This window comes from Phalacrocorax aristotelis, chromosome 9 (assembly GCF_949628215.1).
Source record: "Phalacrocorax aristotelis chromosome 9, bGulAri2.1, whole genome shotgun sequence".
Taxonomy (NCBI): domain Eukaryota; kingdom Metazoa; phylum Chordata; class Aves; order Suliformes; family Phalacrocoracidae; genus Phalacrocorax; species Phalacrocorax aristotelis.
This window is the reverse complement of record NC_134284.1, coordinates 12,728,294-12,754,872: the sequence shown is the minus strand read 5'-3', so window position 1 is coordinate 12,754,872 and position 26,579 is coordinate 12,728,294. Positions and strand designations below refer to the sequence as shown.

The 26,579-nt window shown below is 48.8% G+C and overlaps 1 protein-coding gene across 1 annotated transcript; it reads left to right on the top strand.

The window, feature by feature from the left end:
- Positions 1-2,843: 2,843 nt before the first annotated feature.
- On the top strand, positions 2,844-17,977 carry TGFB3 (transforming growth factor beta 3). Its single transcript, XM_075103533.1, has 7 exons — positions 2,844-3,637; positions 9,091-9,254; positions 10,472-10,601; positions 12,160-12,267; positions 13,088-13,259; positions 13,814-13,967; positions 16,249-17,977. Exons 1-7 carry the CDS (start codon positions 2,920-2,922, stop codon positions 16,405-16,407), a joined length of 1,605 nt encoding a protein of 534 aa, XP_074959634.1. The 5' UTR covers positions 2,844-2,919; the 3' UTR covers positions 16,408-17,977.
- The last annotated feature ends 8,602 nt before the right edge of the window (positions 17,978-26,579 follow it).

Genomic DNA, 26,579 nt, shown 5'->3' with positions numbered 1-26,579 from the left:
GCCTGCTCCATGCTAGCAGCACCCTGGCAGCTCCGAGAACCTCAGTTTGATTTTTCTGCATTTTTTTTTTCTCCACAAGCCTCAAAGTATTTACCCCATCTCTAAGGGTTTTTGGAGGAGAGACACAACCACAAATATTTTGTTATTTGTGCAGGTTCCAGGACAAAAATCTCCTAAAAATTGCAAAGCTTCAAACATGAGGTTCACCCCTCTGGAAGGTGGAAGAGGCTTTGATAGGTAGCAAAGGCCCATGCACTTGCCTGTCTTGATCTCCAGGAGAACAGATGCTGTGCGGGTTACATCAGCCCCAGCTCAGGCTGTCAAAGCCCAGGCAGGGTTGCCAAGTGTGAAATATTTCCTACGATACTCACACATTCAGTAGCCCCATCGGCCTCTCCCTCAGCCCAGCTGGATTCCAGCATGTCCAAGATGTGCAACCTGTTAGCGACTGCTGCTCGCAGCCACCAATGGCGGTTCCAGCGCAAACTGGGGCACTGAGCCGCCCACCTCTTCTCAACCCAGAGAGAGCAACACCCAGAGCAGAAAGTGAGTGGCCCAATACTGGAACTGGCTCCACACTTACATCCTTCTTCTCTGCTATTATTTCCAAGCGGTAGGTCCCCACTGTCAACTGGTAACAGAAAAATCTGCTCCCAGCCAATAACAACATAACCTTACATTTTGTTACCATGTTACATTTGTAACATTTTGTTAACCTTTGCGTTTCATCCCATTTCTACTGTCTCAGCCATCAAAAATGCCAGCCCCCTCCTATACGATATCCCAGTCCTCCCCTGTATTGACAATGCCTCTCAACTTCGGGTAAGCAGCCAATTTCATTAGCACATCCATTTCGGCGTGCCAAGATCATTAATGAAAACTGGGCCCAGGACCAGCCACTGGGGAACTCCTCTAGTAATCTCTTATAATTCCTCTACTTATCTCCATCTTAACTAATAACTCACCATGCAGCACTGCAGCAAATGGATTACTGAAGTCCAATGCAATCAGTTCTACCGCATTTAGTGTGATCTCCAACCTAATGCAGGGTAGCGGTGGTCCCAGAGCAGAAAAGCCTCCAGAATTCATTTCAGAAGTGCCTGGGGAGCTCTAGAAACATCCATCCCAATCTACATAAAAATATTCTGTGGATAGTTAAGGGCAGCGCTCAGACTTTGCACCTTACTCCAAGTCGTGATTCGCCACTAGGTCTTGTTACATCTTTGTCTGCTCCATCAAGGAACACAAATTCCCTTTCCCAAGCAAAGCACACGCCAGCTGTGAGCAGCTCGCCCTTCGGTCTCCTCAGAGGGGCAGGGAACAAGCTCACCAGGTGTCCCCCACCCCCAGCCGCCCCATGGATTCCCTCTGAACATTGTCCACACTCCGTGTGTTTGGTGAACCGCTGGCCTCTGGTGCTCTCCCAGCACCAGAAACCTGAACATGTAGGTGAGGGAAGGCTCCCCACAGCTGTGCCCAAAGCACAAAGCCCCCAGGGCTTGGTTTTGCAGAGAGCTGTGCCCAGCTGCCGCCCCGCCCACAGCACCGGTCCCTGCCATATCTCCCCAGCAGCACAGCCAGGCCATGGGCTTCTTTGGCAGAGTGGCCAGTGCCACCAGCGGCTGCGCTGGGTCGGGAAGGCTCGAAGCCACCACCCTGCCCCAGACCTTGGGGCGCCTCGCCAGCCCCGGGGTGTCAGCTCCCCCTCTGCGGGCCCCAGGAGAAGGGCTGGGTGGTGGGGTGGGGAGTCCCTGGGGCAGGGCCCAGGTGGGGGCAAGAGAAAGGTGGTCTCTCCAGGGGCAGGAGCCCCAGGCTTCAGGGCAGCGGGCACAGGCCGAGCACAGGGCAGGCAGGAGGGAGGGAGGTTGGTGTGGCGGGTAGCCGTGACAAGGGCATTCCGCAGACTGGGCCTGCACAGGCCCAGCTCACGGATCCCAACCCAGCTGGGGCCGGTGTTCTGCCTCCTGCCCGTGGCCCCGGCCCCCTTCGAGGGAATCCCCTTCCCCTCATCGAGGGCTGCCACGGCGGGGACTCCCCTGCACTCCAGGGGCCGTCTGTCCTCAGGGTTTCACCCTGCCTGCCCGCTACCCCCTCGGCCCCCGCGGACGCGCCGGGCCTGCCAGTGCCGCCGCAGCCCCTCGTCCGCAGCGCAGCGCCCGGCCCCCGCCGGCCCCTCCCTCCCTCGCTCCCTCCCTCGGAAAGAAACCACATCAGGAAAGTATTCGGGGTATTTTTAGCCGCTTTTAATGCGATTTCGCAGCTGGAAACGGGAGGGGCCTCCCCGCGCCGCCCGCCAGCGCGCGGCGGACCACCGCGAAGGGCCCGGCCGCCGCCACCCCGCGCCCGACACTGCCCGGGCGGCACCAGCAGGGGGCGCCCGCGCGCCACCGCCCCGGAACGACAGCCACGTCGGAGGGCGCGCGGGGCCGCCCCGCCGCGGAGGGGCCCGGCCGCGGGGCGCGAGGGGCCCGGTGCCGTCGGGCGCGCGCGGGCGGGGGGGGCGGCGGCGGCGGCGGCGGCGGGGCGCGGCCCGGCCCGGCCCAGCCCGGCACGGGGGTGGGGGCGGCAGTGGGTGCGCGGCTGCTGAAGCCATTAGCGCGGTGCTGCGATGGAAGGGCGGGCTTGGAGCTCCCTCCCCCGCCCGAGCCCCGTCCCGGGGACGTCATGGGAGGGAGGTATAAAATTTCAGCGGCGGGGCCGAGGAGGAGGCAGTGTGCGCGGGAGGGGCGGCGGGGCGCGGCGCCGGTGCGGTGCGCGGCCGGGGCACGGCGGCCAGCGGAGCCCCCGCGGGGGTGGTGGTGGGGCAGCCCGGCGGTGCTGCTCCCGGCCAGGCCGGGCGGGGCGGGGAGCGCCGTGGTGCCGCGCTCCCGGGGGTCGGGCACCGGGCGATGTAGGGCGCGGGGCCCGGCGGGGGCATGAATGGTGCAGCGAGAGGGGCGGGCGCGGCGCTCCCCCCGCTGCGGCGGGGCGGTGCGGGCCGCTGACACGTGCGGCGGCGCGGCGCGGCGGGGCGCCCCCGGCTCCGCGGGACGCGGGGCGGCGCATGGGGAAGGAGCCCGGCGCGGCGAGGCACGGCGCCTGCCGCTTCTCCTTGCGGAGCGCTGCCAGCTCTTCCTGGAAGTCCTGAGTCGCGCACGGCGCAGTGAGTTCATGCACCTCCTCGCCAAGCCTCAGCCTGCGGGATCTGGGGAGGCTGCCGCCAGCACACCGCCCGGTCCCCCGCGCCCTCTCCCTGCCGCCGCCCGGGGGTCTCTCCCGGGGGCCCCCGCCGCCGCCCCCTCGCACATGAAGATGTACGTGCAAAGGGCTCTGGTGCTGCTCTCCCTGCTGAGCTTCGCCACCGTGAGCCTCTCGCTGTCCTCCTGCACCACCTTGGACCTGGACCACATCAAGAAGAAGAGGGTGGAAGCCATCCGGGGGCAGATCCTGAGCAAGCTGCGGCTCACTAGCCCCCCGGAGACCGTGGGGCCGGCCCATGTGCCCTACCAGATCCTGGCCCTCTACAACAGCACCCGGGAGCTGCTGGAGGAGATGGAGGAGGAGAAGGAGGAGAGCTGCTCTCAGGACAACACCGAGTCCGAATACTACGCCAAAGAGATCCACAAATTTGACATGATCCAGGGCCTCCCCGAGCACAGTAAGTGCTGGGCTGCCCCCGGTGCCGGCCGGGGGGCCGCGCCCGCGGGGCAGGTTGCCCGGGACCCGGGGCGCAGAGGGGGGGCGGCGGGCCGGAGCCGAGGGGCTCCGGGCCGCCGCGGGAGGGGCCGCTTTCCCAGCGGGGCGGAGGCGGGAGGGGGCAGCCGCCTGCCTGCGCGCTCGGGTGCGGGGGGCGCACGCCGCTGTCCCGGGGCCGGCGGAGCCGCGGGGCGGGGGCGCTCGGAGCGCCGGCAGGACGGCGCGGGGCTTGGCGGCGAGTGGTCCCGCCGCAGGTGGAGGGGTTGGGCGCCGGCGGCGAGTCGCGGGGTCCGGGAGCAGCACCGGCCCAGGCCACAGCCGGGAGCAGCGAGCCAGCCCCGTGTCCGGAGCCCCGACATCTGGGGGAAGGCCTGAGGTGAGGAGGCAGCTTGGGTCTGGGGGTGAATGCTGCGCGCTGGGTAGGAGAAGGCGCAGGTCCCGTGTTTGGTGACGAGCAGGTAGCCGGACTCCTCCCTGCTGAAGCTCCATCGCCTGCTGCAGAGACACAGGCAACCTGTTCGGTCTGTGCAGCTCCCGCACCAGCTGTCGAGAAGGTGGAGGGGCACTTGCTGAAGAGGCTCTTGCTTGGAGGACACTGTCGAGGGTGTTACTTGGCTAGTGTGAGGGTTCAGAGAGCAAGTGGAAGATAACGGGGATGTTGAGTACAGGTGCAAAGAAGGCAGCAATGCAAAGGGGACCCCCGAGGGAACTTAGGCATTGAGGAAGCGTGACAGATGTTGAGCAGGTGTGGAGCAGATAATGAGCAGGCCCAGATGCAGACACTAAACAGATTCAGGTGCAGAAGCTGAGCAGATGCAGATGCAAAGACAGAGACTGAGCAGCCGTGAACCCCAAGCAGACTGCAGATGCTGAGCACATGTAGGCACAAACAATCCTTTTGGCCTGTGCTTAGGATTGGAAGATGTTGGTGGGCACGCAGTCATACCACCATCCAGAGTGCAGTCTTGGGGACACGATTTGAATGCCAGCATTTCTGGGGAGGAGCTGTGACTTGGTGCAGGCAGCCTCAGAATGCAGTTACTCTGCCAGGTTTATGTTAATCTTGACATATGATGAGCTGGAATAAGAGCTACAATGTGGTAATGCAACAAATTTCACTTAATCTCTAGCAGACTGTACTCCGTATGGTTATATGATTAGCTCTTAGCTCAGGAGACACCAAGACTTGAGGAACAGAAAGTGCAGAGGGTATAGCAGCTTACCCGTATTTCAACATTTATGACCTACTGAAGTGTCGTTTATGAAATTTTATAAATATATGGGGAGACCAAGTGTCTGTACAAAATAGTACTGCTACACTGTGAACTGGTGTGTTTTGGGGAAGGAAACTGGGAAAGCACAACAGTGGGAAATGAAGTCTGAGGAGTGGATTTGGATAGAAGGGAAAGAGGAATGAGGCCACGTGGTGCACAAGGAGCAGTGAGGAGAGGGACTGTGGGTTGGAGAAAATTCCTATGGAAATGAATGAACCTGTCCCATGTCCCCATAGGACACTGGGGCAAGGCACTGAGCAGCGGGTTCAAAGACTCAAGTAGTGCTGAGATTGAATTCCTGGGAGTGGGCAGTGCAGGTGCCACCACCCAGAGAAAGAGGGAACTTTGGAACCGGGTCACACTGGGAGAGACTAGCTCCAGACAGGCCATGGTGTCAAGGGGTGCGCTCCTTTTGAAACCTGGGGAGTTTCATCACTTACACCATGGCTGAATTTGGCCCCGTGTCTTTAGAAGTGGCTGATGTTCAACTTTCCCATGACTCTGTCACTGTGCCAGGTGGTGATCTCAGAGCACGCTCTGAGCCAAAGCCCGACTCCTCTGGGGGGAAGGGGAGGACTGCTCCATTGAGGGAACTGTAAGGACGATACAGACAAGTCTGAAATGTGTGCGCGTGCACACGAACTGTTCTAGCTCCAGACTATTAGTCAAGCAGGTCATTGGCTCAGGGAACTCATCCTTCTCAAAGAATTAAGGCCCAAAAGTGAGGAGAGCTGAGGAACAAATAGCAGCAGGGAGAGCCCCATCCTTCTAGGAAGGATATTCAGGACCAGGTTATCCATCCCTACTCTGAGCTGTTTGGTGGCTCATGGAATGGTCTTTCTGCTGTGCCTCTTGGGCACGTTGCCTGAATTCTTCTCTGAAATAAAATCCCTTATAACTTGCTCTTGACTAGCCATTCACTTCAGGGATCTCCTAAAATCCATGGGGGCACAGACCCCCTTAAGCACTGACTTGGTTCGATTCAAGCTCAGAGAGCATCTGCAACCATCCTGCAAATGGCTTTGCTGACCTTCCTGAGGAAAAACAGATGCCATTTTCCAAGCCAGCTTGAGAGACAAGGCAAAGCCATGGGTTGCTGGTGCCAAGCATCTCTTCTCTCCAAACCTGCTGCCTGCAGAGTTCCAGAGGGATCAATTTTTTCTCCAAAGTTATGCAGTTTTGGTGTGAAACACCTTGAAGTACCAGTCAGCCTGCCCTTCCTTGATGTCAAAACTCTAACTGCACAGTCGTCAGCTTTTTTGGGGCTTGCCAGAAACAGCAGCTGTTTAGGATCAGCAGCACGTGGAGAACCTGCACCTCACTGAGACCAGGGTAGGAAGAGGGAAGCTCCCCAAAGAACCTGCTCCCTGTATCACGTTGTCCATGCTAAGACACTACTGGAGGCTACTGGTCTCATGGTTTGGGCTGTCTGGGCTCCACAGTAATAGCAGGGTCTGGTTGTGAGTGTACATCCTGTTGTGTCAGATGTAGACTGGCATGGGTGCACAGGGTGTCACAGAGTTCCTGCCTCCAGGCTTGGTTACAGTCCCTGAGTGCTGTGGACTGGAAAAGCTTGCAGGAATATTGCCTCAAGGCTTGGTTCCGTGCTGGTAGGTGGACACAACTGGATTCCAGTGTGATTAACACACCTGAGCTGGGACTGGACCAAGTTCCCTGAAAAATCACCTCACCTCCTTTTGCCTGTCACCTCTTGTAAGAAGTACTTTGCACCAAAGCAGTCAGCTTCCTGGGAGTGAGACCTGTATCCTGGACACCCTGCTATGAGAAGCAGGCTCCAATCTCACAGCGTTCAGAGTGAAACACAGAATGCAGCTCCATCTCCCCATCACAGAGGGTTTGTTCCCAGGGCATGAGGGGAACATGACCCTTCTCCTTAGGGAAGGGATGATAGCTATTACTATTTCCACTGGGAACATCTCCCAAGACACCAGCACCTTGCTGGTGAAGTAGGTAGAAGGCAATGTGAGGACAGCAAGGAAAAATACAGTAGATACAGTAACCTACCACCATGGCTGCCTAACTTAGCCAAGAATATTAAGGAGATGACAAACAATAAATTTTTTTTCTTTCATCTGTAGGACTAGATCTGCAGTCTCTAAATCGTTTGTCAGATAAAGCGCTACTGAGGGAAAGAGGTACTGGGCTACACTGACCACTGGTCTGATCTAGAAAGGCATTTCTGATGATTACTGGGACACTCCTCACAGACAGGCGGGCAGGCTGTTAACAGCACTATTAATAAGGCTAGGAGTGGAAAACAGCTTAAGGGGTAGTTAAAATACAGTATCTGCCTAGGTCTAGGACACAGAACAGTTATCAGTGTTAAGAGTTCGTCCATAACAATGCCTTTGAGCATTTAATGAGATCAGAGCTTGGGTTTTCTGCTGTGCTTCTCTGTGGCATAAAGCCTAGAACTGGTCACAGCGGTGGAGTCCCCACAGTGGATGTCCTTGTGTGGCTCGGTGTACTCTTTGCACTGCAGCACTGTTGGGGCTGAGCATACCAGCTCATGGCTGCAGTGGGATCTGGTCTTCTGGGATTACCGAACATCCATCTCTTCAGTAGCAGCCAGAGGCTTCCCTGCATTGGAAAGCTGTTCCATTCAGTAGTAAAAATGACAGAAAAAAAACCCTCCAATTCAAGCCCAATGTGAGCATCTAGTCATTAGCTTAAGTAAAACTTCAGCACCCTAAGAACACATCCTTATAAACTGGCAGGCTCCTACTTGCTGAATCTGGGTGTAGCACAAGAGAAAGACCTTCATCTCCATAGAGGTGACTCTGGAAGCGTATCAGTGTTACTCAAAGCAGAATTTGGCATGGGAGGCGAACCTCTGCGCTCAGGCACTGTTTCAGCCCATCTTCAGAAGCTGTTTCCCTGGAGAGACAGTAGTACTGTTGTGAAGAGAGAGGCCAACTCCAGGAATCTAATGAAGGTTGCTTCAACTAGGGCTTCTAGCCTGTTTGTCACAGGCTGGAACAGTGGTTGGGAGCAGGTGATGTTTTTTTCTTTCTGTTTCCTTTTTTGTTTAAAGCCAACTTAAGTATCAGCTGACTCACTGGGTCTCACTCGGGAGAGCCCCATGTTGCACTGGACAACAGTCAGAGGTCATATGAGAAGCTCTGTAGGGCTGCAAGCAAACCTGCATGTGGGCATAGAGCAGGAGCTCCTGTGTCTTGTCTGCAGGAAGCCTTGAAGGCTAACAGAGGTCAAGAGGAGAGGAACAACAGTGACGACAAAGACTTTTCCATTGAACCAAAATGGTCCCAATGAAGAGAGGCTTGTTTTCTCTTGAGGACACTGTTTGGGACCTCATAGCTTTTACCTGCTGTCTTTTGGGGCATCTGTGAAATGATTTTTCTGCTCGGAAGGTACAAATCGAAGCCGAGAATTGCTGTGTTATTTCCTGCCCATGTGTCTGATCTCTGCAGGCCTCTCAGCACTATTACTCTGTCCTTGAAGAACTCTATATCTAGTACTATTAATGAATTCCTTCTCCAGATCATGAGTGAGAACTGATCTTAAAACCCAGTTCTTCCAGTACACACTGAACAGTCACTGCCCCAAAAAGTCTTCCATGCTTTTTGGACACTTGGCTGGCTTTCATTCTAGGAGACAATGTCAAGGTTTGTAAAATTAAGATTCAACAGTAATGGGATCACCTTCTAGGTGGTCTCATGTCACCAGCATGAGCAGTCACGCCATCATCACTGTTGGGAACGGGTTGGGAATGGGCCCCACTAGCTGCAGATGAGGTTGCCCCATTGCCTTAGCTGAGATTGTCATTTTGGATGCAGCAGATTCATGAGCATTAGCAACACTTGATGAGCAGAGTTAGAAGAGAAAATATTAAAAATACTGTGGTTGATCTCTACTGATTCTCTGGCTTGTAGCATTGGAAAAATGGTGACAGTAGTGGGAAGATCTTGCAAAATGTTTCAATGTAGACCAAATTTGAGTGAATTCATCATGTGTTATCTTTAGCTAGACAGCCATGCTTCACAGGTGGCAAGATGTTTGAATAACAGGCCTCTGCTGGAAAGCTCTTTCTCAAATATTTATTTGAGATCCTGCCCTTCTGACCCATGGTTCTCAGTCTTTCCATCTTTCTTTCTCCTAGATGAGTTGGGCATTTGTCCAAAAGGTGTCACCTCCAATGTGTTCCGCTTTAATGTGTCCTCGGCAGAGAAGAACAGCACCAACTTGTTCCGGGCTGAGTTTCGGGTGCTGCGTGTGCCCAACCTGAGCTCCAAACGCAATGAACAACGCATTGAGCTCTTCCAGGTGAGTGTCCTTCTCACCTTCCCCCGTGCCTGAGCTCAGAATAGCTTGGCTCCTTAATGGTTGCCTCAACTGTTATGTGTAGGGCCGCAGAAGAGAGAGAGAAGAAATCCCATGCTGGTACTCCAGGCTTTTTACAGCATATGCAGTGATACAGTCACACTTCTCTCCTCTTACAGTGTGGTGCTGTCCTTTCCCCAGTCACACTGGCTGGCTGCTCTGGGTACCCTGCTGTGGTGCTCACTGCGGCAATTTGCTGGACTGAGAAGGGGGTTGGAATAGGAGCTCCTCACCAGTGGAGCAGCCCTGACCCTCTGTCACGTATGCATGCCTGGGACCGCTGGCAGTTTTGTTCCTTTGACTGTCACAGTACAGTTGGTGCTAATCCAATGGGTGGAGCTCTCTGTCTTGTCACTGATTTACTGGAAAAATAATACTTGCTTTCAGTGTTAATTCAGGTACTTATCTGGAGTTTGGTTTGAACCCATGGACTCCCCTGGCATAAGTGGTCTTAGGCTGGGCTGGACCACCCAGCTAATGGTACAGTTTAGCATCCAGACGGCACATTCCCCCAGGCTGGTCTCTGTCTGCTTTGCAGTGAGAGTGCAGCTAAAATTGCTCTGTGGCTGGTAGCTCTTGAGGACTTCCTGGAATTCAGCTTCAAAGGACAGAGCAATTCTCCACCAGGTGATACAACTGACCAGGAGGCAATCCCAGAGCTTCTCCATAAACAGTGCTCTGTGGAGTGAACCTAGGATCCTGCAGGAAGGAACACCTTGCACAGGCTGTGGCTGTTTGTCTGGAAGCAGGAAGAGATGTCAGAGCAGGCTGATCAAACCTGATCAGCCCTGGTGAAGAGTGTAGGACACATTAAAACACCACAGCGAAATATAGACCCACACCCCACAGGTGTATATAGAAACAAAACCACCCATTAGATCAATTGCTTCTGCCTCTGGATATGTACCCTGAAGCAAGGAAGAACTGAGAGAAGTGGGCTGCTTAGGATGCAGAAATAAGTGTAGTGTAGATCTCTGGAGTTCAGGTTAGTTGTGAAGCATGTCCTCCTCACCTGTGCCAGGGTAGTCCTGGTGTCTCACTTGCCAGGACCAACCTTCTGAATTAGTTTTTAGCAAGCTGTGGAAGAAAAAAGACCCAAGGCTATCCCTTCCATATGCGCAACACTGGCTAATTCTCTCGACCAACTCCTTCTGATGCAGATCCTTCAGCCGGATGAGCACATAGCAAAGCAGCGCTACCTCAGTGGCAGGAATGTGCAAACACGGGGCTCCCCTGAGTGGCTCTCCTTCGATGTCACCGAGACTGTGCGTGAGTGGCTTCTGCACAGAGGTAGGGGTCTTAGCTGGACTGGGTGTCAAGGCATCTGTAGAAATGTGGATCAATGTTGACAGGAGTATCTCTCTGCTCCCCTTTTTGCTGGAGCTTGGCTCACATGGAGGACAGCTGATTTCAGTCTGAGAACAAGCCTTCCCCCAGGGAGCTACCTCAGTGAGTGATGTTTGCTAGATTCCTAGCTCTGTCCTGGAGTCCCCACTGTGTAGCTCTGTGGGATGAATCAGAATGAGGATTCATCCTCTGGAGGAGGAAATTGTTTTCACTGAGAGATGCTGGAACTTCTTTTGGTTCTCTGGTTCTAAGTAGGGGTCCCCTCTGCTTGTCTAAACTATAACCTGTAATACATAGAAAATGAGGATTGCTCTAGTTTAATTTCCATGTGCTCTAGAGCAAACCTAGTAGGGAAAAAACAGCAAGGATCCTGGTTTCTGTAGCTGTTCATAGCTTGGCAGGTATAAAGGTGAGGAAATACCAGAGGCTGACACACCTAGACAGATGGAGGCTTTAGCACTGCAGAGAACATACCTCTGCCACCACTGGGCAGCCCAACAGATAGTTATGGGGCAGCTCCCAGCAAGAACACTGACCCCATTCACAGCTGGAGCATAGGCACAGTGACTCACAGCTGGACTGGCCTCACAGATAGAAGCTAGGTGCCACTGAAAACTGGAATGCAGGTACTGGCAAGCAGCCGCTCCCTGGAAGGATAAGCTGTGAGCTTGTAGGCTCCTCCTTTTTCAAGCAATCTAAGTTGTGTCCTGATGGCTGGAGTTCAGGGCTGGAACTGCAGTGCGAGCTCTGGGCAGGCACACTAGCTGACAAGACATCACAGAGTATACAGTGCTTAGGAAAAAGGTGCTAGGCACCTTGTCAATGCCCTGGGGAACCAGATGTTTTAATTCATGACACAGCATAAAAAAGGAGCTTTCATAAGAGTCTTATGTTCTTCTAGTTAGGCCCACACAGCACGACTGGTCCAGGAAGCTATTATGAAAATAGACTTGCCTCTGGAAAGTCTGTGTGACTTAGACCGCTAGCTGTTCAACAAAACAGGAGGTTGCAGCTGCTGAGAAAAATGCTTCCAGTGAAATTACTTGTCTATATCCAACTTGCTCATTTTCAGCTCTCTCCTTCAGACACTAACCAGAAGCCAGATAGTGGACAGGTACTGAGGATGGCAAAACTGATTTAATACAGACACTGCAAGCCAGCTCTGCAAAATACTTGTTTTTCAGTAGAACTCCCTGAAGCTCACAAATGCTTTTGGATGTTGAATAGCCTAAAACCCGTAGCCAGGAGTACCCTTCTCACTTGCCCAGGAAGCTCTCTTTAGCAAGAGCAAGGACTTTGATACAACTGAAGCTGCAACATTCTGCTTCCTATTCTCCTTTCCACGGCAGCTTCTGCTCCCCAATTCTGATAGCATCTGTAACTTTGAGACTCACCCATAGTCTAGGAGTTACCACAGTACATGTCCTCAGTGAAACTCCCCGCGCTAGGAGCTGTGCCAGCTGAGGAAGACTGTTTCTCACAGTCATCTCCTCCTTTGCAGAGTCCAACCTCGGCCTGGAAATTAGTATACACTGTCCTTGCCATACTTTTCAGCCCAACGGGGACATCTTGGAGAATCTGCACGAGGTCCTGGAGATCAAGTTCAAAGGTGATAAAGTGCTGGGTTAGGGGAGGCTGTTGGGGAAGGGAAAGCCTGGAGTATCTAAAGAAAAAACCCGAGGTCTTGCTTTGCATATTTGAGCATTTTATGTTGCATAACATTTGTCTTAAAGCATACACATCTGGGTTTGCATGTTCATTATATGGGTATATCCACTTTGTAGATAGGTTAGAAATGGGAGAAAGGAAGTGCAGGCTGGGTGGGTTTGCACAAGTGTCTGAAGAAAGGAATAATTTTGTATTTCAATGTCTCTTTGGGAAGTTCAGCTTGATGCCTTCTCAGGTTTCCACAGAGGCTCTGCTTTCCAATTAGGGTGACTGAAACACAAGGAAGTCAGGCATCCTGTGTAAGGTGGCCCAGAGAGTCAGTGGCTTGGCTGGCCTAAGAACTAGGAACCTCCTGGCTTGCAGCCCTGGGCTGCAGCCACTGGCCCCCACAGGCTCCATTTCTGAGGCTGTTCTGCAGAGTGCCAATGATCTGACATCTTCTTTAAACCATTCATCTTCCTGCCTGTCCTGGGACCGAAGCCAGGAGTGAGTGGGATGGATTAATGGCCCCACCAGCAGTTTGCAAATGGTAAAACAGGTGGCCTGTAAAGCCTCTATTTCAGGCCTGCAGCGGTCATATTCACCAGAAGTAAAGGGGTCCCTGTGAGGGAAGAAGTCCCAGAGTAAGTGGACATGGTGCCTGAATCCCTTTCACCCTGGTTCAAGGGTAGGCATGAGTGTTAAAGGAACTGAAAAGTCTTGTTGCATATTCTCCACTTCCACACTGACTGCTTCTTTGTGGATCCTGTTTTTCTCTGAAGGCATTGACAGTGAGGATGACTATGGCCGTGGGGACTTGGGGCGCCTGAAGAAGCAGAAAGACTTGCATAATCCCCACCTTATCTTGATGATGTTACCTCCACATCGTCTGGAGAGCCCAGCGTTGGGAGGCCAGAGAAAGAAACGGGCCTTGGACACCAACTACTGTTTTCGGTAAGTGAGTATCCTGCCTGGAATGACCAGGTACCATGCCTGAGGTGGGCAAGCCTGGTGAGAATCCATGCCACCAGGAAAGGCAGAGCCCTCCAAGGGGGTTTGTGGGCCCAAATGAGAAGCACAGCTCAGCCAGCTGCTCCTTGGTGTCCAAGAAGGGGATGCTGGCCAGCTCAGCAGAGTCACTGTGTGCTTCTGGCTGAGCCACTGGCTAGAGGGAGACTTGCAAACGGCTTTCTGGAGCACAGCATGGGCAGGGACCCACAGCAGCCCGCTGCTAGCTCCAAGCACTGGAGAGCAGCTGGGTGCTGCTGTGGGCAAGCAGGGTGCTGCCTCCCTGGGCCAGTGGCCAAGCTGCCTGCTGGCAGGCACAAGCAGTGCCAGGCTGCTGAGCTGCCCGTCACTGCTTGCCTCTGCCACTCTTCTGCTCTTGGTGCAGGCAAACACCACGTCCCACTGGGCACTGCTGGTACTAGTCCTTCTGCTCAGGAAGCTGCATCACACACTTGTATACAAGACCCCTTGTTAGATTCACTTTCAATACTGTGTTTCAGGAACCTGGAGGAGAACTGCTGCGTGCGTCCTCTGTACATCGACTTCCGACAGGACCTTGGCTGGAAATGGGTCCACGAGCCTAAGGGCTACTTTGCTAACTTTTGTTCAGGCCCTTGTCCGTACCTCCGCAGCGCAGACACCACTCACAGCACGGTACATCCAGCCTATTATCCTGTCAGGGCTTGTGGCTGTGACTCCCCCTTCCTCCCTAGGTCTGATCATATCCACTCTCTTCAAACCAGCAAAAGCTGTTCAGATCAATATTTGTGAACGACAGAAAAGAGTCCAGATGGTTCAGCAGGGAAAATGTGCTTCCTTTGGAGTCAATACTGAGTCCATGCTTCCAGCCAAATGTTGGGGAGGAGGAGGCTGCTGCTGTCTCTTGGATAAGATGTGAAACAGCAGGACTGATGGTTTTAGGGTACTTATTTTGTAATGGCCAGAGTTTTAACTGAATGGTTCACATCAAATGTCAATTCTGGTAATTATCTTCTGCCTAAATTTCTCCTGCAGTTTGCACTGGACAGAGGATTTTTCTGTGCTCTGTGCCAGGCTGTCATGCAGAACTGTTGTGCCATGGCACACAGCTGCCCTCTGCTACCACAGGGGCAGCTGTAGCCCAAAAGCAAAGGGAAGTCCATGTCCAGAAGTGAACACAGCCATGCAGTAAGCTCTCCCTTCTGCACAGGCATCCTTTCCAACTGTATAAATCCCATCTGACCTATGGCAGGGAGGAACCTCCTAGGCAGTAAGATTCCTGAGTAAAAACTGGCAGAAAGCAAATGTTTTTAGGTAACTTACACATAACCTCTGTTTAACGTGAGTATACTAGGCAGTCTTTGGGAAGAATACCACCTGAGCCTGGCATCTGTCTAGAGTGGAAGAAAAAAAAAGCAATAGAAAAGCACAGACACAGGAGAAAGTACCAAGGGGAGATGACAAAGGAGCAGGCAGTCCATCTCTGAAGCAAGAAAAGCCAGAGGAAAATCCTGTGCTTCTGTCCACAGAATAGAAAAGGCAGCAATCCAGACAATGGAACAGCTCACTAGCAACTTAGCTTCAGATTTCACTTAAAAAGTTACTTGACAGCTTCAGAGTCTGCATAGCAGCAAGGCTTGCTGAAGCTTAAGGACTACTATCAGTGGGAATAGGCAATCTATTGGAATGAAGGACTGAACAGATGCTGGGCATTAAGCGCAAGACAAGGCATGGGAACAAACAGCTCTGAAAGGGTAATGGGCATGTAGCTTTACCATCTGGTTGTCCTGAGAAGCTCTCTAGCAGGTAACTGGACTGAATCAGTGCGAGAGAAAGGAGATTTTAGAATGGTTCCTAATGTTATTTTCTTGAGCAAGAAAGGAAACAATCAAGTGTTAAGGTCAGCTGAGTGATCCCAGAAATCTTTAGAACAATATAGCTGCTGATAGCTTGCCAGCACCACCTAGATAAAACATGGTGAAAAGATTTCTCACCACTCTGTTTAACCTGCTGTCTCTGTTGAGTAGAGCGGCCCCAGAGCATGTGATACCCCTGCGGTACAGCCAGGGGTACTTTGCTCAGTATCCCAGAGAGTTCTACCAGAACAACTGCGATTACATGAATCTGGATGATAGAACAGGATGTTTCCTTAGCACCTCTCATCCCCAAAGACTGTAAAGTAGTTAAGAGACAAAGTGCCAGATCCTGTCATTTATACCAGACAAGCACTAATGAGACCACGGTAGTGCAGGTGAGATCATGTTTTGGCCCCACATTCAAGAAGTTGCTTACCGCTGAGAAGCGGCCACCTCTGGCAAGAGACATGGCAACTGTTCTGTAGCGGTTACATGGCTGAAGTGTACAGTCATCTGTGGGCTGGGGCCAGCTGGGAGGAGGAATCCAGTGGGGTCCCACAGGACACTCTCCTGGCTCCAGCATTATAGTGTAATGACTTGGAGGATGGAGCGGAGGGAGGAAGCATCAGACAGTTCAAAGCTGGGAGAGAATTGTGGATACTTGAGAGGATTGGCATCCATACAGTGCTATCTAGAGTTGTTGGTTGAAATAAGCAGCACTTCTGGTTTCTTTAATGGAACCCAAAATAACATGGCCCTAGGCTGTTTACACCCAGCCTTGTTAAAAGTAACAATTGTGACACTATCCACCATACCAAATTAGAGATGAAAGGAGACAACTACTTGTACTCCTTCAGCCCCTAGGTATCAGCCACAGAGCAAGGCTACTAGTCTCCAGAGTCAGGCCAGGGCAGGTGAGACCCTTTAGAAGCAGGCCATGATCAGGAGGCGACAGGGGAGTATTACTTTCCTCAGGGATATACCCTCTGATGAGCATAGTCCAAACACCTAGAGACCTGTTGGCTTTGCAGTACCTTCCTGTCCTCACCCAACTTAAATGTATTCCCGATTTTGTCACCATATTTACCTTGTTTCTGCAGGTGCTGGGCTTATACAACACGCTGAACCCTGAGGCATCTGCTTCGCCCTGCTGTGTCCCCCAGGACCTGGAGCCACTCACTATCTTGTACTATGTTGGGAGGACCCCCAAAGTGGAGCAGCTTTCCAACATGGTGGTGAAATCCTGCAAGTGCAGCTGAAAGGCACCCTGGCCTGCCCAAAGCCAAGAGAGAAACTGTCAGCACCCGCTCTCCTGCTCCCAGGCTAACACAAAAGGACCTGGCGGTCAGAGACTACACATGCTGAGGGCTGAGTGCCAAACCCTGTGGCTCAGGGTCTGGCAGCCCTTGGGGATCTCTTCTGGAACATTTCTTGGTCTTGTTGGCAGTGTCATGTTCCTTCTGGGAGTTACTTTGGTGACATGAAGGCCACACTCTCAAATATGGCTGGACAGTTGGTGTGGAAGAGGAGGACAGGGTGGAGGAGGTGCTGTATATTTGAATGCTGGGTGGTTGAGCTGGGAAACCGAGGCAATGAGAAGGAGCAGGTGAAAGGGGGAATAGGAATGGGGCAATGTTTTCTATTCTAGCTTTAGCTATCTTAGGACCTCAGCCCTCCCCATTGGCCTGAAGAATTAAAGGTTTCCCCTGTAGGAGGAAACCCTGAAATTTTCATTAGAGAAAGTGCACCAAGAAAGGAAGCTGCTGAGAGAAGAAATGCTCAGAGATACACTTAGACTTTTGTTCCTCAGAGCTGTGATCCAGGAGTCCTGCAACTGAAACTCTGTGTCTGCCAAACCTGTAAGTTCTGTTGGCAGATCCTGGCTACTGGTTTCTAAATGCAAACTGCAAGGCTCCCAGCCAGCCTGCTGAGGGTGGGTAAATACAACGAAAGAGGGTGCTGAGTCCATTTTTAGAGGGACTGATGTCTCCATTCAGCCCTTTTCCCTTCGTGGAGTTTCTGAGAGGTGGTTTCTGGGTCAGGGCAGGAGCAATATCTGTGTACCTGAATATTGGGCCCACTCATTCGTGGGCTGATACACCCTGAGGACCTCGTCTGTTGTGGTTTGTGAGGTGCTTTAGGGTGTTCTGTATTTGTTATGCACGATGACCTGAACGTGGCCCAGGCCTCACCTGCCAAGACTTAAAAAATATTAATCTCAAAAACATTGTAAAAAATAAATATTGGGGGGGGAAGATGTTCTTTTTTTTCACAAGCAAGTTGTTTGTTGGAGGGTTAGATGGTTTGCTCTTTTTAAGCTGCTGCTGCAGCATACTCAGTCACTCTAAAATCTTTCCCCTTTCCAAAATGTCTCTTCAAAGGAACAGATAGAATTTAGGTCAGCCAGAGAGCCCCAGAATGGAAATTCCTTGGTACCCTCAAACTGTGCCTGGTGTATATGTGCCCTGTCCCACCCTAGTCCTTCAGATATATACATCACCTCTGGCTTCTGCTTTTGATAGATTCATATAAAGCTCCCCTCAAATATAAAACACTTCCAACAATACTGTTTAAATAACCAGGGCAGTGCAGTTGCAACACTGACAAATGTCCTGTGTCCATTTGAATATATATGGTCTGCCAGTACAGACTTATACATGCAGGTACATAACACACCCCTCCTTCCAATTTACTGTGAACATTGCAGATGTTCATAAAAAGTTCACAGATGTTGCCCAGGCAAGAAATCAATGTACTCTTTTAAAAAAAGTATGGGATTTTTCAGCCATAGATACTCCCAAAGATAAAAAACTCTGGTGCTTGCATGCCGTATGAGACTCAGAGGCTGCCTGACTCTCCAAACCACAACTACTTAAAAGTCGTGTTCTAGAGACCACAGAGGTTCCTCCCTGTCCCCTCCCGATTCCTGGTCCCCAGCAACTGCGTTTAAAATGACACACCTATTATTTTTAATTAATTTTTAATTAATTACTTGTGGCCAGGGCTCTCCATGGTCAGCTCAGAGTTCAGTTCTCTATCAAGCCCCTCACAATAGTGGCTGTTTCCATATACCACATGTGAGGCTGCTGTAACATCTTCATAAACTGTAAACAACCCTCCCTGCACCATCACCAGCTGGCTAGAGGTTAGCAAGGGTGGGTCTGTGGAGGGAGCCTGCCAACCTGTGTGACATTTTGGCTGGGGCACATATACTCTGATAGAGGCACACTGCAATGCTTAGCTTTATCCCTTTCATTTCTCTGTGGCTCTGTGACCCCTCATCAGTGTGATGATGAAGGGTGCAGCTCTGATCAGTCCTGCCATACTACTGTATTACAGTGCCCCGTACAGCTCTCCATGCCCATGCTTCTGCCCCGCCTGCCCAAGGAGGGAGCAAATAAATGCATTATGATTACACTGCCATGCTGATAGGCCAGAAATTTAACGGCTTTAATGGGGGGTGGGGGGAAATCCACATGCCAATTGGCTAGGAATTCTCTCTAATCTCCTTTTAGCAGCAGCCCCTGGGGAGGTTTTGATTTACAAGCTGCAGTCTGTTCTTTGGTCATTGTTCCTCCTGAGCCCTGGGCTGACTCTGCTGCCCATCCAATTGAAGGGCTTCCTCGCTAGTAGAAGGGAAAAAAAAATTAAAAACAAACAAACAAAAAAAAAAAAAACCAAAAAACAAGGAGGGGGAGCTGCAAAGAGCTGAGCTAGAACACTAGCACAGCTCGCAGTCCTACGTGGCACTTGGAGCATATCAGAGCCACCCACTGATTAACCCTGGCAAGCCCCTTGAGGTAGGTCTGCCTTACTAGCCCTTGTTCACTCCCGCTCCTCAGTGACAGGGAGGGGTGGCAGAAGGACCAAGCCATTTGTCTCCTTGGAAAGGAGGCAAAATGGCAATGGAAAATCAGGGGAGAAGAGTCTTGGGGTGTCCAACCAGTAAGGATACAGGTAACCTCATGGGTACAGTAATCTTTGAAGTCAAACAGACACATTTCAATTACTACTTCTCTGTCCAGCCTTCTGTTTTCCTAGCAACATTTGAGGATTAGATTTGTGAGACAGGATCTGAATTAATTTTCTTACAATTAAAATAGCTTTTCTAGGGCTGTTTTAAATATAATTCAACAACAAACTATACTATCTACATGGGGTTAAAAACAGATTAAACACACTCCTGGGCATAGGCTTACCAAAATGTTTCAGGGCACTTGTGTGAGAAGGCAGAGGGCAGTTCTCTATATGCTCAGTTACTAGCTGGCAAATTGAGGAAGACAATGGGAAAGAAAAAGTGGGATCTTCACTGCCAACACTGAATACAGCTCCCAACAGTTCCCTTTTGTTGTTCACAGGAACAAACAAAAGCTGATGAAAACAATCCCAGCACACTTTCTGTCTCTCTAACAAAGATCAATGGTTCAAAAGAGTGAAAAAACACTATTCTCAACACTATGATCAAACGACCACCTGTGTAGTCCCTGCTTCTCTGTGGCATACTCTATTAGAGCATGCAAGAGGCCTAGACCTGAGCTTGAACACCTAATTTTTCAGGCTGTAGTGCATTGTAGAGCTCTGCAAGGAATACTGCTTCCGTAAGTACAGGAATGTACACTGATATTTCAGCATAGAATAATCTTGGCAGACTAAATGAGTCTTTTTTCCCTGGTCTTTGGGTTGGACGGTCTCTAGCTATCTCATTGCACTCAAAGCAGTAGCACATCCCTGTTACCACTGTGTCACCTGGGATATGCTGCTTTGTGTTTCTCCTTTCTGTAACCAACAGATGTCAATATACACAGTAAACAAGACAGACCATGTCCAAAAGTAAGAAAAGATACAAAAGACAAACATACCTGTCCACTCCTCTGGCAACATCGTAGCTCTGTTCTGCTCTGTCCTGTGATGTCTCATGTGTCTCTCTGTTATAGCTACCAAATTCCCATTCTCTCAGTTCACAGATGCTTTTCTTTCTACACTGCTCTGAAGCTTTTCTTACCTATGACTATAGTGTCCTAATCAAAGCAGAAATACAGGAGGTCTCCATTCTCAGACTACTTCATAAATGAAATCATTACAGCTGTCCCATGACAGAAGAGGATCCATTGCAATGTCTTATGAGGCAGACATCTTCAGTATGGTCCAGGATCCAAGGCAGGGCAGGTTCAGTACCACAGGGTGAGCAGGGTGCAGCTCTAGGGCCAGCTCCATTGTGCAGAAAAGGTTTCTTATCAACTGCAAGTGTTTCTAGTGGTATGCAAAACATCAACTCCATAGTACTGGGTTGTCTTCTCAATAGGTGATTAAAAGGCAATTAAATCTATCAAGAAAATACAGTTTTCAATACATATGGAGCCAACAGCGTGGTATCCACACACACGCAAAACCATACTGATTTGTGGTAGTGCAAAATAATAGATGGTTGTACGGGCTGCCTACAACCTACATTAATTGTGGTTTAGAGTAACAGCAGCAATTTAGATACAGTGCAAGGAGGAAAGCATGCCTTTTAATTCTTTAAAAATAACACCTATCAAAATGTCTTTTACATTCAAAATCATTGGAATATATTGGTCAAAAGATGTACAAAATGAATAACTAACATGCATACTATGACGTTTAGTAAAAGAACACCTGGACTTTCAGCTCTCTGCTTTACAAATATTTTCTTTTTTATACAGGGAAGTCCATTAAGCCCTGGTTCACTTTTGATGCAGCTCCAGGAGTGGCAGATGGAAGCAACTAAGCTCAGTGACTTTTGTCCTCTCTTGAAGAGAGGCTTCAGCTGCCCTGTACAAATGCAAGATCCTTTATCATGCAACAAGTGAATATAGAAGAGATGAGACAGTTTTACTCACTGGGAAATAGATTGTCTTAGAAATGAATTCAGATATATCAACAAGAAATACAGCAAATGAAAACTGCTGATTAATGGTTGCCATTCTCTTACATCTCTAAATGACAGTAATGTATTTGAGATGCCACTTATGCCTATAATTCCAGAAAGAACATGGTACAGTACTTCAGATGTCACAGTGTGTTTCCAGGAAAGATTAATTTCAAAAATTACAGGCCTCAGTTATTCAGCTGTTTTTAGAACATCCTTATCTAGGGCTAGGTTGCCTAAGGAAGATGGCAGAGTTGGGCTGAAGGTATTCAACCAAGCAGCTGGGCCTTTTCTAGTACTGGGCTATGATTTCATGGAAAATACACTTAGGGATAAGGATCTTTATATGTAGTACAGAATAGAGGTTTCTTTGCAGCTGTGGCTTGTGGCAAAAAAACCCACACATTATTGGCTTCCCACATCCTGAAGACTTAGTGAACAGCTTTCAGGCAGAAACTCTGTCCCCTGTGGTATATGCTGGCACTGTTGAATTATACCAAGGAATACCAGTCTTTCAAGCGGTATCTTCTAAAGACAAAAATTTCTTTCTCCCCCTTTCAGGGGCGTAGTGGTCTTTGTGCAGAGTGACGTTCTTTATCTCTCATTCTACTTAGTTGGTTAGGCAAGATGATACCTCATTGCTGTCCACAGAGACCGATGCAAGAAATAATTACATGTAGGGGTTTATGCATGTTGCAGAAAGCAAAGGTGACTTCCTTTTCTGGTCTGCCAACACTCAGACATTTCTCACTAGCTGTTTACAGACATTCATTCATCACATACAGAAATCGGCATGAGGCATTATAATAACATATCACGGCCAGTGCATGTACATCACTTGATGAAAGAAGCCAGCTGGGTCATATCAAACCAGAGATTTCCTGACAATCTTCAGGAAGGATTTCTTTTTTCTCCTGAAGTTATTATCCTCCTCAGGAAGCAGACGAAGCAAAGATTTGCTGTGCAGCCAGGGCAAATCTTACAGGATTTGTGCAATGCACGTAGTGTAATGACTGGGGAATGTCTTGGTAACCATGTTCTGGTCCTTTCTTGAAACAAAAATTTATGGCCTTTTGAAGTGCTGAAACTCTCTTGCAAGTAGACTAGATGCTTGGAAGATCTCCACTTTTTTCAAGGATTTGTAAGAAGCTCCACTTGTGCGGGAAAGCAGTAGCAGACAGTCTGACTCACAACAAGAGTCTCTGGAAGACATCCAGCTTGCAACAAGCTGTCTTGCGTGACAAATTTGACATCTGCCCCCTCAAAGGACACTTGCTACAGAAATCTCTAGCTATACTTTAGGATCTGGAGATCTCATATGGATACTACCATGCTAAGTGCTCTATTGTGTTGATCTGAAGAACTGGAAACAAATGAAGAGAACAAACAACAAAGAGAAACAAAATAAAGGAGATGGCAATAAAATCTCAGGGAAGTATGGCGTGGCAGCAGCTATAATGTGCTGGCTACACACTTTAAATTGTCTTTCATTTTTATCAATTTCACCTGCCCTCGGCAAAGCTATCATTCAAAAGACCTAAGAAGCTTGCAGAGCCACAATTTGGCAGGAAGAGCCACCAATCTTTATTCTTAGGCATTTTTAACGAGAAATTTTCAGTAGACGTAGGGAGACATGAGCTTTGGAACCCTGTGGATAAGAAAAAAAATTCCTAGCTGATATCACAGATAAAATGTATTCCACACAATTTCTGGAATTAGAAAAGGTGGAGAAAACACACTTTCAGGAGGGAAGACAACCCTGATCTGGATGGGGGAAGCATCATGCAACTGGAAGCATAAGTACTGTAAGTAGTGGCACTAATTGGATGCCCACAAGTTCATTTGCCCTCCCACTAGATTCACAGCTGTCAATCTGCACATCTTGAAGAATGGCAGACATCCTAGATGTATTAAATATATCTGACACAGGATGACCTTTTTAGAAGGTCATACAAATAAGGCAAAACTACTTGAAAAACATGAGGTCAATCCTATATAGTAATTACTGGAAACAGTGGGGGGAAATCCCTTGTAATTTTTCTTCCCCAATCTCAGAAAAAACAAATTTTGTAGTAGAATGAGGAAGTGATGACAGTCAAACATTTGGACTTGGCAGTAGAGAAACTTTGTGAAGATCCCTTTCTGACTTTTGACATGGTAGTACTCAAGACACAGGGATTAGATTGATAACACCAAAACATTTTTTTGAAGAGATTTTATGATTCTCGAACGTAATAATACCGAGTACCTTGTCTCCTCTTAGTTGGGGGAAGGAGACTACACTTCACCACTGCTACAACTATGCTGAAATGAGATTTTCTAAAATATTGCTCTCTACAACTACCTGAAAGGAGGCTGTAGTAAGGTGGGTGTTGGTCTCTTCTCCCAAGTTAGTAGTGATAGGAAGAGAAGAAATGGCCTCAAGCTGTGTCAGGGGAGGTTTCGATTGGATATTAGGAAAAATTTCTTTACTGAAGAACGGTCTCTTTTTAAAGAAAAATTTCCTTACTGAAAGAGTGGTCAGGCATTGGAACAGGCTGCCCAGATGTCAGCAATGGAGACTTTTCTTAAAGAACCCAATACCACAGAGTGAATTCTGGTGGCACATGCCACTGTCATGGAAGGCAGCTTTGCCTTAGCAGTTCCAGTAAGCTGTACTGCAACTGTCAAAATAAAACATCCATACAAAGTCAGACTACAGGACCATCTAGCCCACCTCTCGTCTCTGACAGTGGTCAACAGCATGTGCCTGATAGACAAGCTAAAAATTGGAAAATCCCATTGTGATATTCCCCCAGAACAGTCATTTGAAAAGTCTTAGAAAATTCCTGCTTGTTTTTTAGTTTTAATATTTAATATGCCCTAATAGATTACCTTTTCATGGATTTGTCTACTTGTCTTTTCAAACCAGATGCATTTTTTTGTATCCACAGCATCTTGTGACAAGGAGTTCCATAGGTCAATTATATACTATGAAAAAAAAAATTGTGCACACACCCCTTCTTTTTTCCTTTGAATCTGATTCCTGTTAGTTTCATTTGATGCTCCCGCTTCTAGTGGGCAAGACTGTGAACAATTAATCCCTTTTCACCTTCTCCCTCACACTCCTCCTTGCCCATCTCTTTTCCAATTAACCACGTTCTGCATGAAGAGAATTATGAATGTTAAGTTTTGTGCTCTTAGTATAACCAATCTCAAGGACTGTTTGACTGACCTGATTCTGTAAAGATAAAATAAGGTCCTCCTGATGTTTGATGTAAACAAGTATGTCTTAGCTCTAGAAACATACAGTTCTAGAAAGAAGAAAAGGTCAAGCCCCAAGTTTAAGTAAACCTCAGAAGCTTCTTTCAAAGAAACTCATGACAGATCCGCAGGAATAATGTATCCAGAAAGGAAACAGCATGAAGAGGATCAATCAGCCATTTACTGCAACCAAAAAAATCCAACTATTTAAACACCAGCAAATAACCCATCCAGATTCAAACAGTGAGCCCAGCATTATAAGCAGCAGCAAATGTACGACTGACTGAGGAAAAACATCCTTGGCAGTTTGATCAAGTAAACCTTAACAAAAATAAGTCAGAAGCCAGACTACTTTTGTTTCCAGCAAATAATCCAAAATGACTGGAACTGTTGTATTAGTACAAGGTACAGGCCTGAAAGAATGCAAGCTGAGAATCCAGTCTGTTCTGTAAACTCAGCTATAAATTGATGATCTCCTTCACAGGTAAAGAGGAGGAATGGTCCAGCACTGCCAGCCATTTAACTCCATGCACACAGAGACTATCCATATTCTGGTATGAGGAAGAGGCACAGCACTGAGAATCCTACCAGTAAACAAAGGTCTTGATACCAAAAATTCCTGCCACAGTGTGGAACCAGTATCAGAGATATGTATGTCGACTTCCAGGCATCATAATGAGGAAGATTTAAAACAAAACATTATTGTCCAAAAGCATATCTAGTCTTGAGAATGGAAATTTCAGTATGTCTCATTGGCATCCAAGACTAAGTGGTCTATCTAGTGGCATAACATGATCTCCCACTGATGGCACTCACAGAACTCTGTTTACAAGACGAACCATGTAGAAGTGAACTTAATACTTCATGTACTGAGTACAAGTCAGCTGCTTCTGGAGATGAGCGAATCTAATATCCCTCCCTTCATTTTTATGTTGTGGTATGCTCATCACTTAAACACGGCACAAAACGCTTGTATGAACTCTGCATTACCTCAGCCTCTAGGACTCTGATATGCATCTTACTCTTTTCAAGACTAACCTGATTCTCTGTCATTGGAACAGGCTCCTTAACTTAGAAGTGATGCAAACATAATGGAATAAGAAAGGAGGACCTCCTGGTTATATTACCCAGTCTCACCACTGAAGTAGATGCTGAATGAATGCTGGGGCTTTCTATAGGTAATTCTCTTTTCTTACAGTAAACAAAGGCACTTTTGATGAAATTCATTGATGAATACAGAGAAGTAAATGTCATAAAGGCAGACACAAATTAATCCCCATTTGAGGAGTATGCATATAATTGTACTCCCCTTGCGTGCAACTGTTATAAATCTAAAATGGTTTGCTATTCTCCTTTCCTCCCTTGTACTAGAAAACACTTCCTTAAAATGCCTTCTCTCCAAGACGTGTAGGAAACAGTTCTATGCCTCCCCACTGAATCTCTTAACTGAAGCACTCTCTAAGAGGTTTTTGAAAAGCAACAGGCAAGGAGGCAACAGAGCTGCAAAGAGACAAAATACAGTACACAGTATCCACCATGCACAAAGGCATACATGGACCCCAGGCTGAGTAGTACAGGGAGATGGAAAAAATAAGCGGCTGGATTCTCCATTGCATGTGTTCGCAAGGTGACAGCATTTGTGCTCAGAGCTGGGATCAGCAGATGCCCAAGGCAAAGGAATACTGCTATTTCCTTCGATGCCCTGGCTGCCCTAACATATCCTGAGGCTGAACTGGAGTTCAAGGTCTAGGTGTTTGGCTTGAGATAAAGGACCAGTCTTGATATTCCTGGGGGTTTTTTATTTTTTGGAAGCAGAAGAAAAATTTTCCTGGGACAAACAATACAAGACTTCACTGGTCCTGAAGCTGACAAAATTCATCCCTTCAAAATGAGAGTCTTAGACTGCAATGTGCATTTCTGTGAATATTTCAAAAATCTTGGAGATAAGATGCCTAATATACTGCTACTAAGTCATCACAGTTGCAGATGTGGTGTTGGCTACATCCAACATGCAGTGCAAAGAAGTTCAGAAAACATGCTGGCTGTAACTGAGTACAAATCATTATCCCATAAGGAGTGGGTGGGAGGCTGGCAAAGCTGACAAAACAATTAACCTATGTTCATAATCAGCCAGCACTAATTGGTAATTTGCCAGACAAAGATGTAAGAATGCTCTTTCTGCCAATGATCCTCTGAAGACAATCACCTTTCCTGGACTAACTGTTCATTTAAATCTCTATCCTCCAAACCTCTCTATAGTTTTCAGTGGTGGCTGTGACAACCTGAACAAAGAAACTA

Coding starts and splice junctions, on each gene's coding strand:
- TGFB3 (XM_075103533.1), top strand. CDS start 2,920: ATGGTGCAGCGAGAGGGGCGGGCGCGGCGCTCCCCCCGCTGCGGCGGG. Junction 3,638..9,090: donor CCAGGGCCTCCCCGAGCACA/GTAAGTGCTGGG, acceptor TCTTTCTCCTAG/ATGAGTTGGGCATTTGTCCA. Junction 12,268..13,087: donor CCTGGAGATCAAGTTCAAAG/GTGATAAAGTGC, acceptor TTTTCTCTGAAG/GCATTGACAGTGAGGATGAC.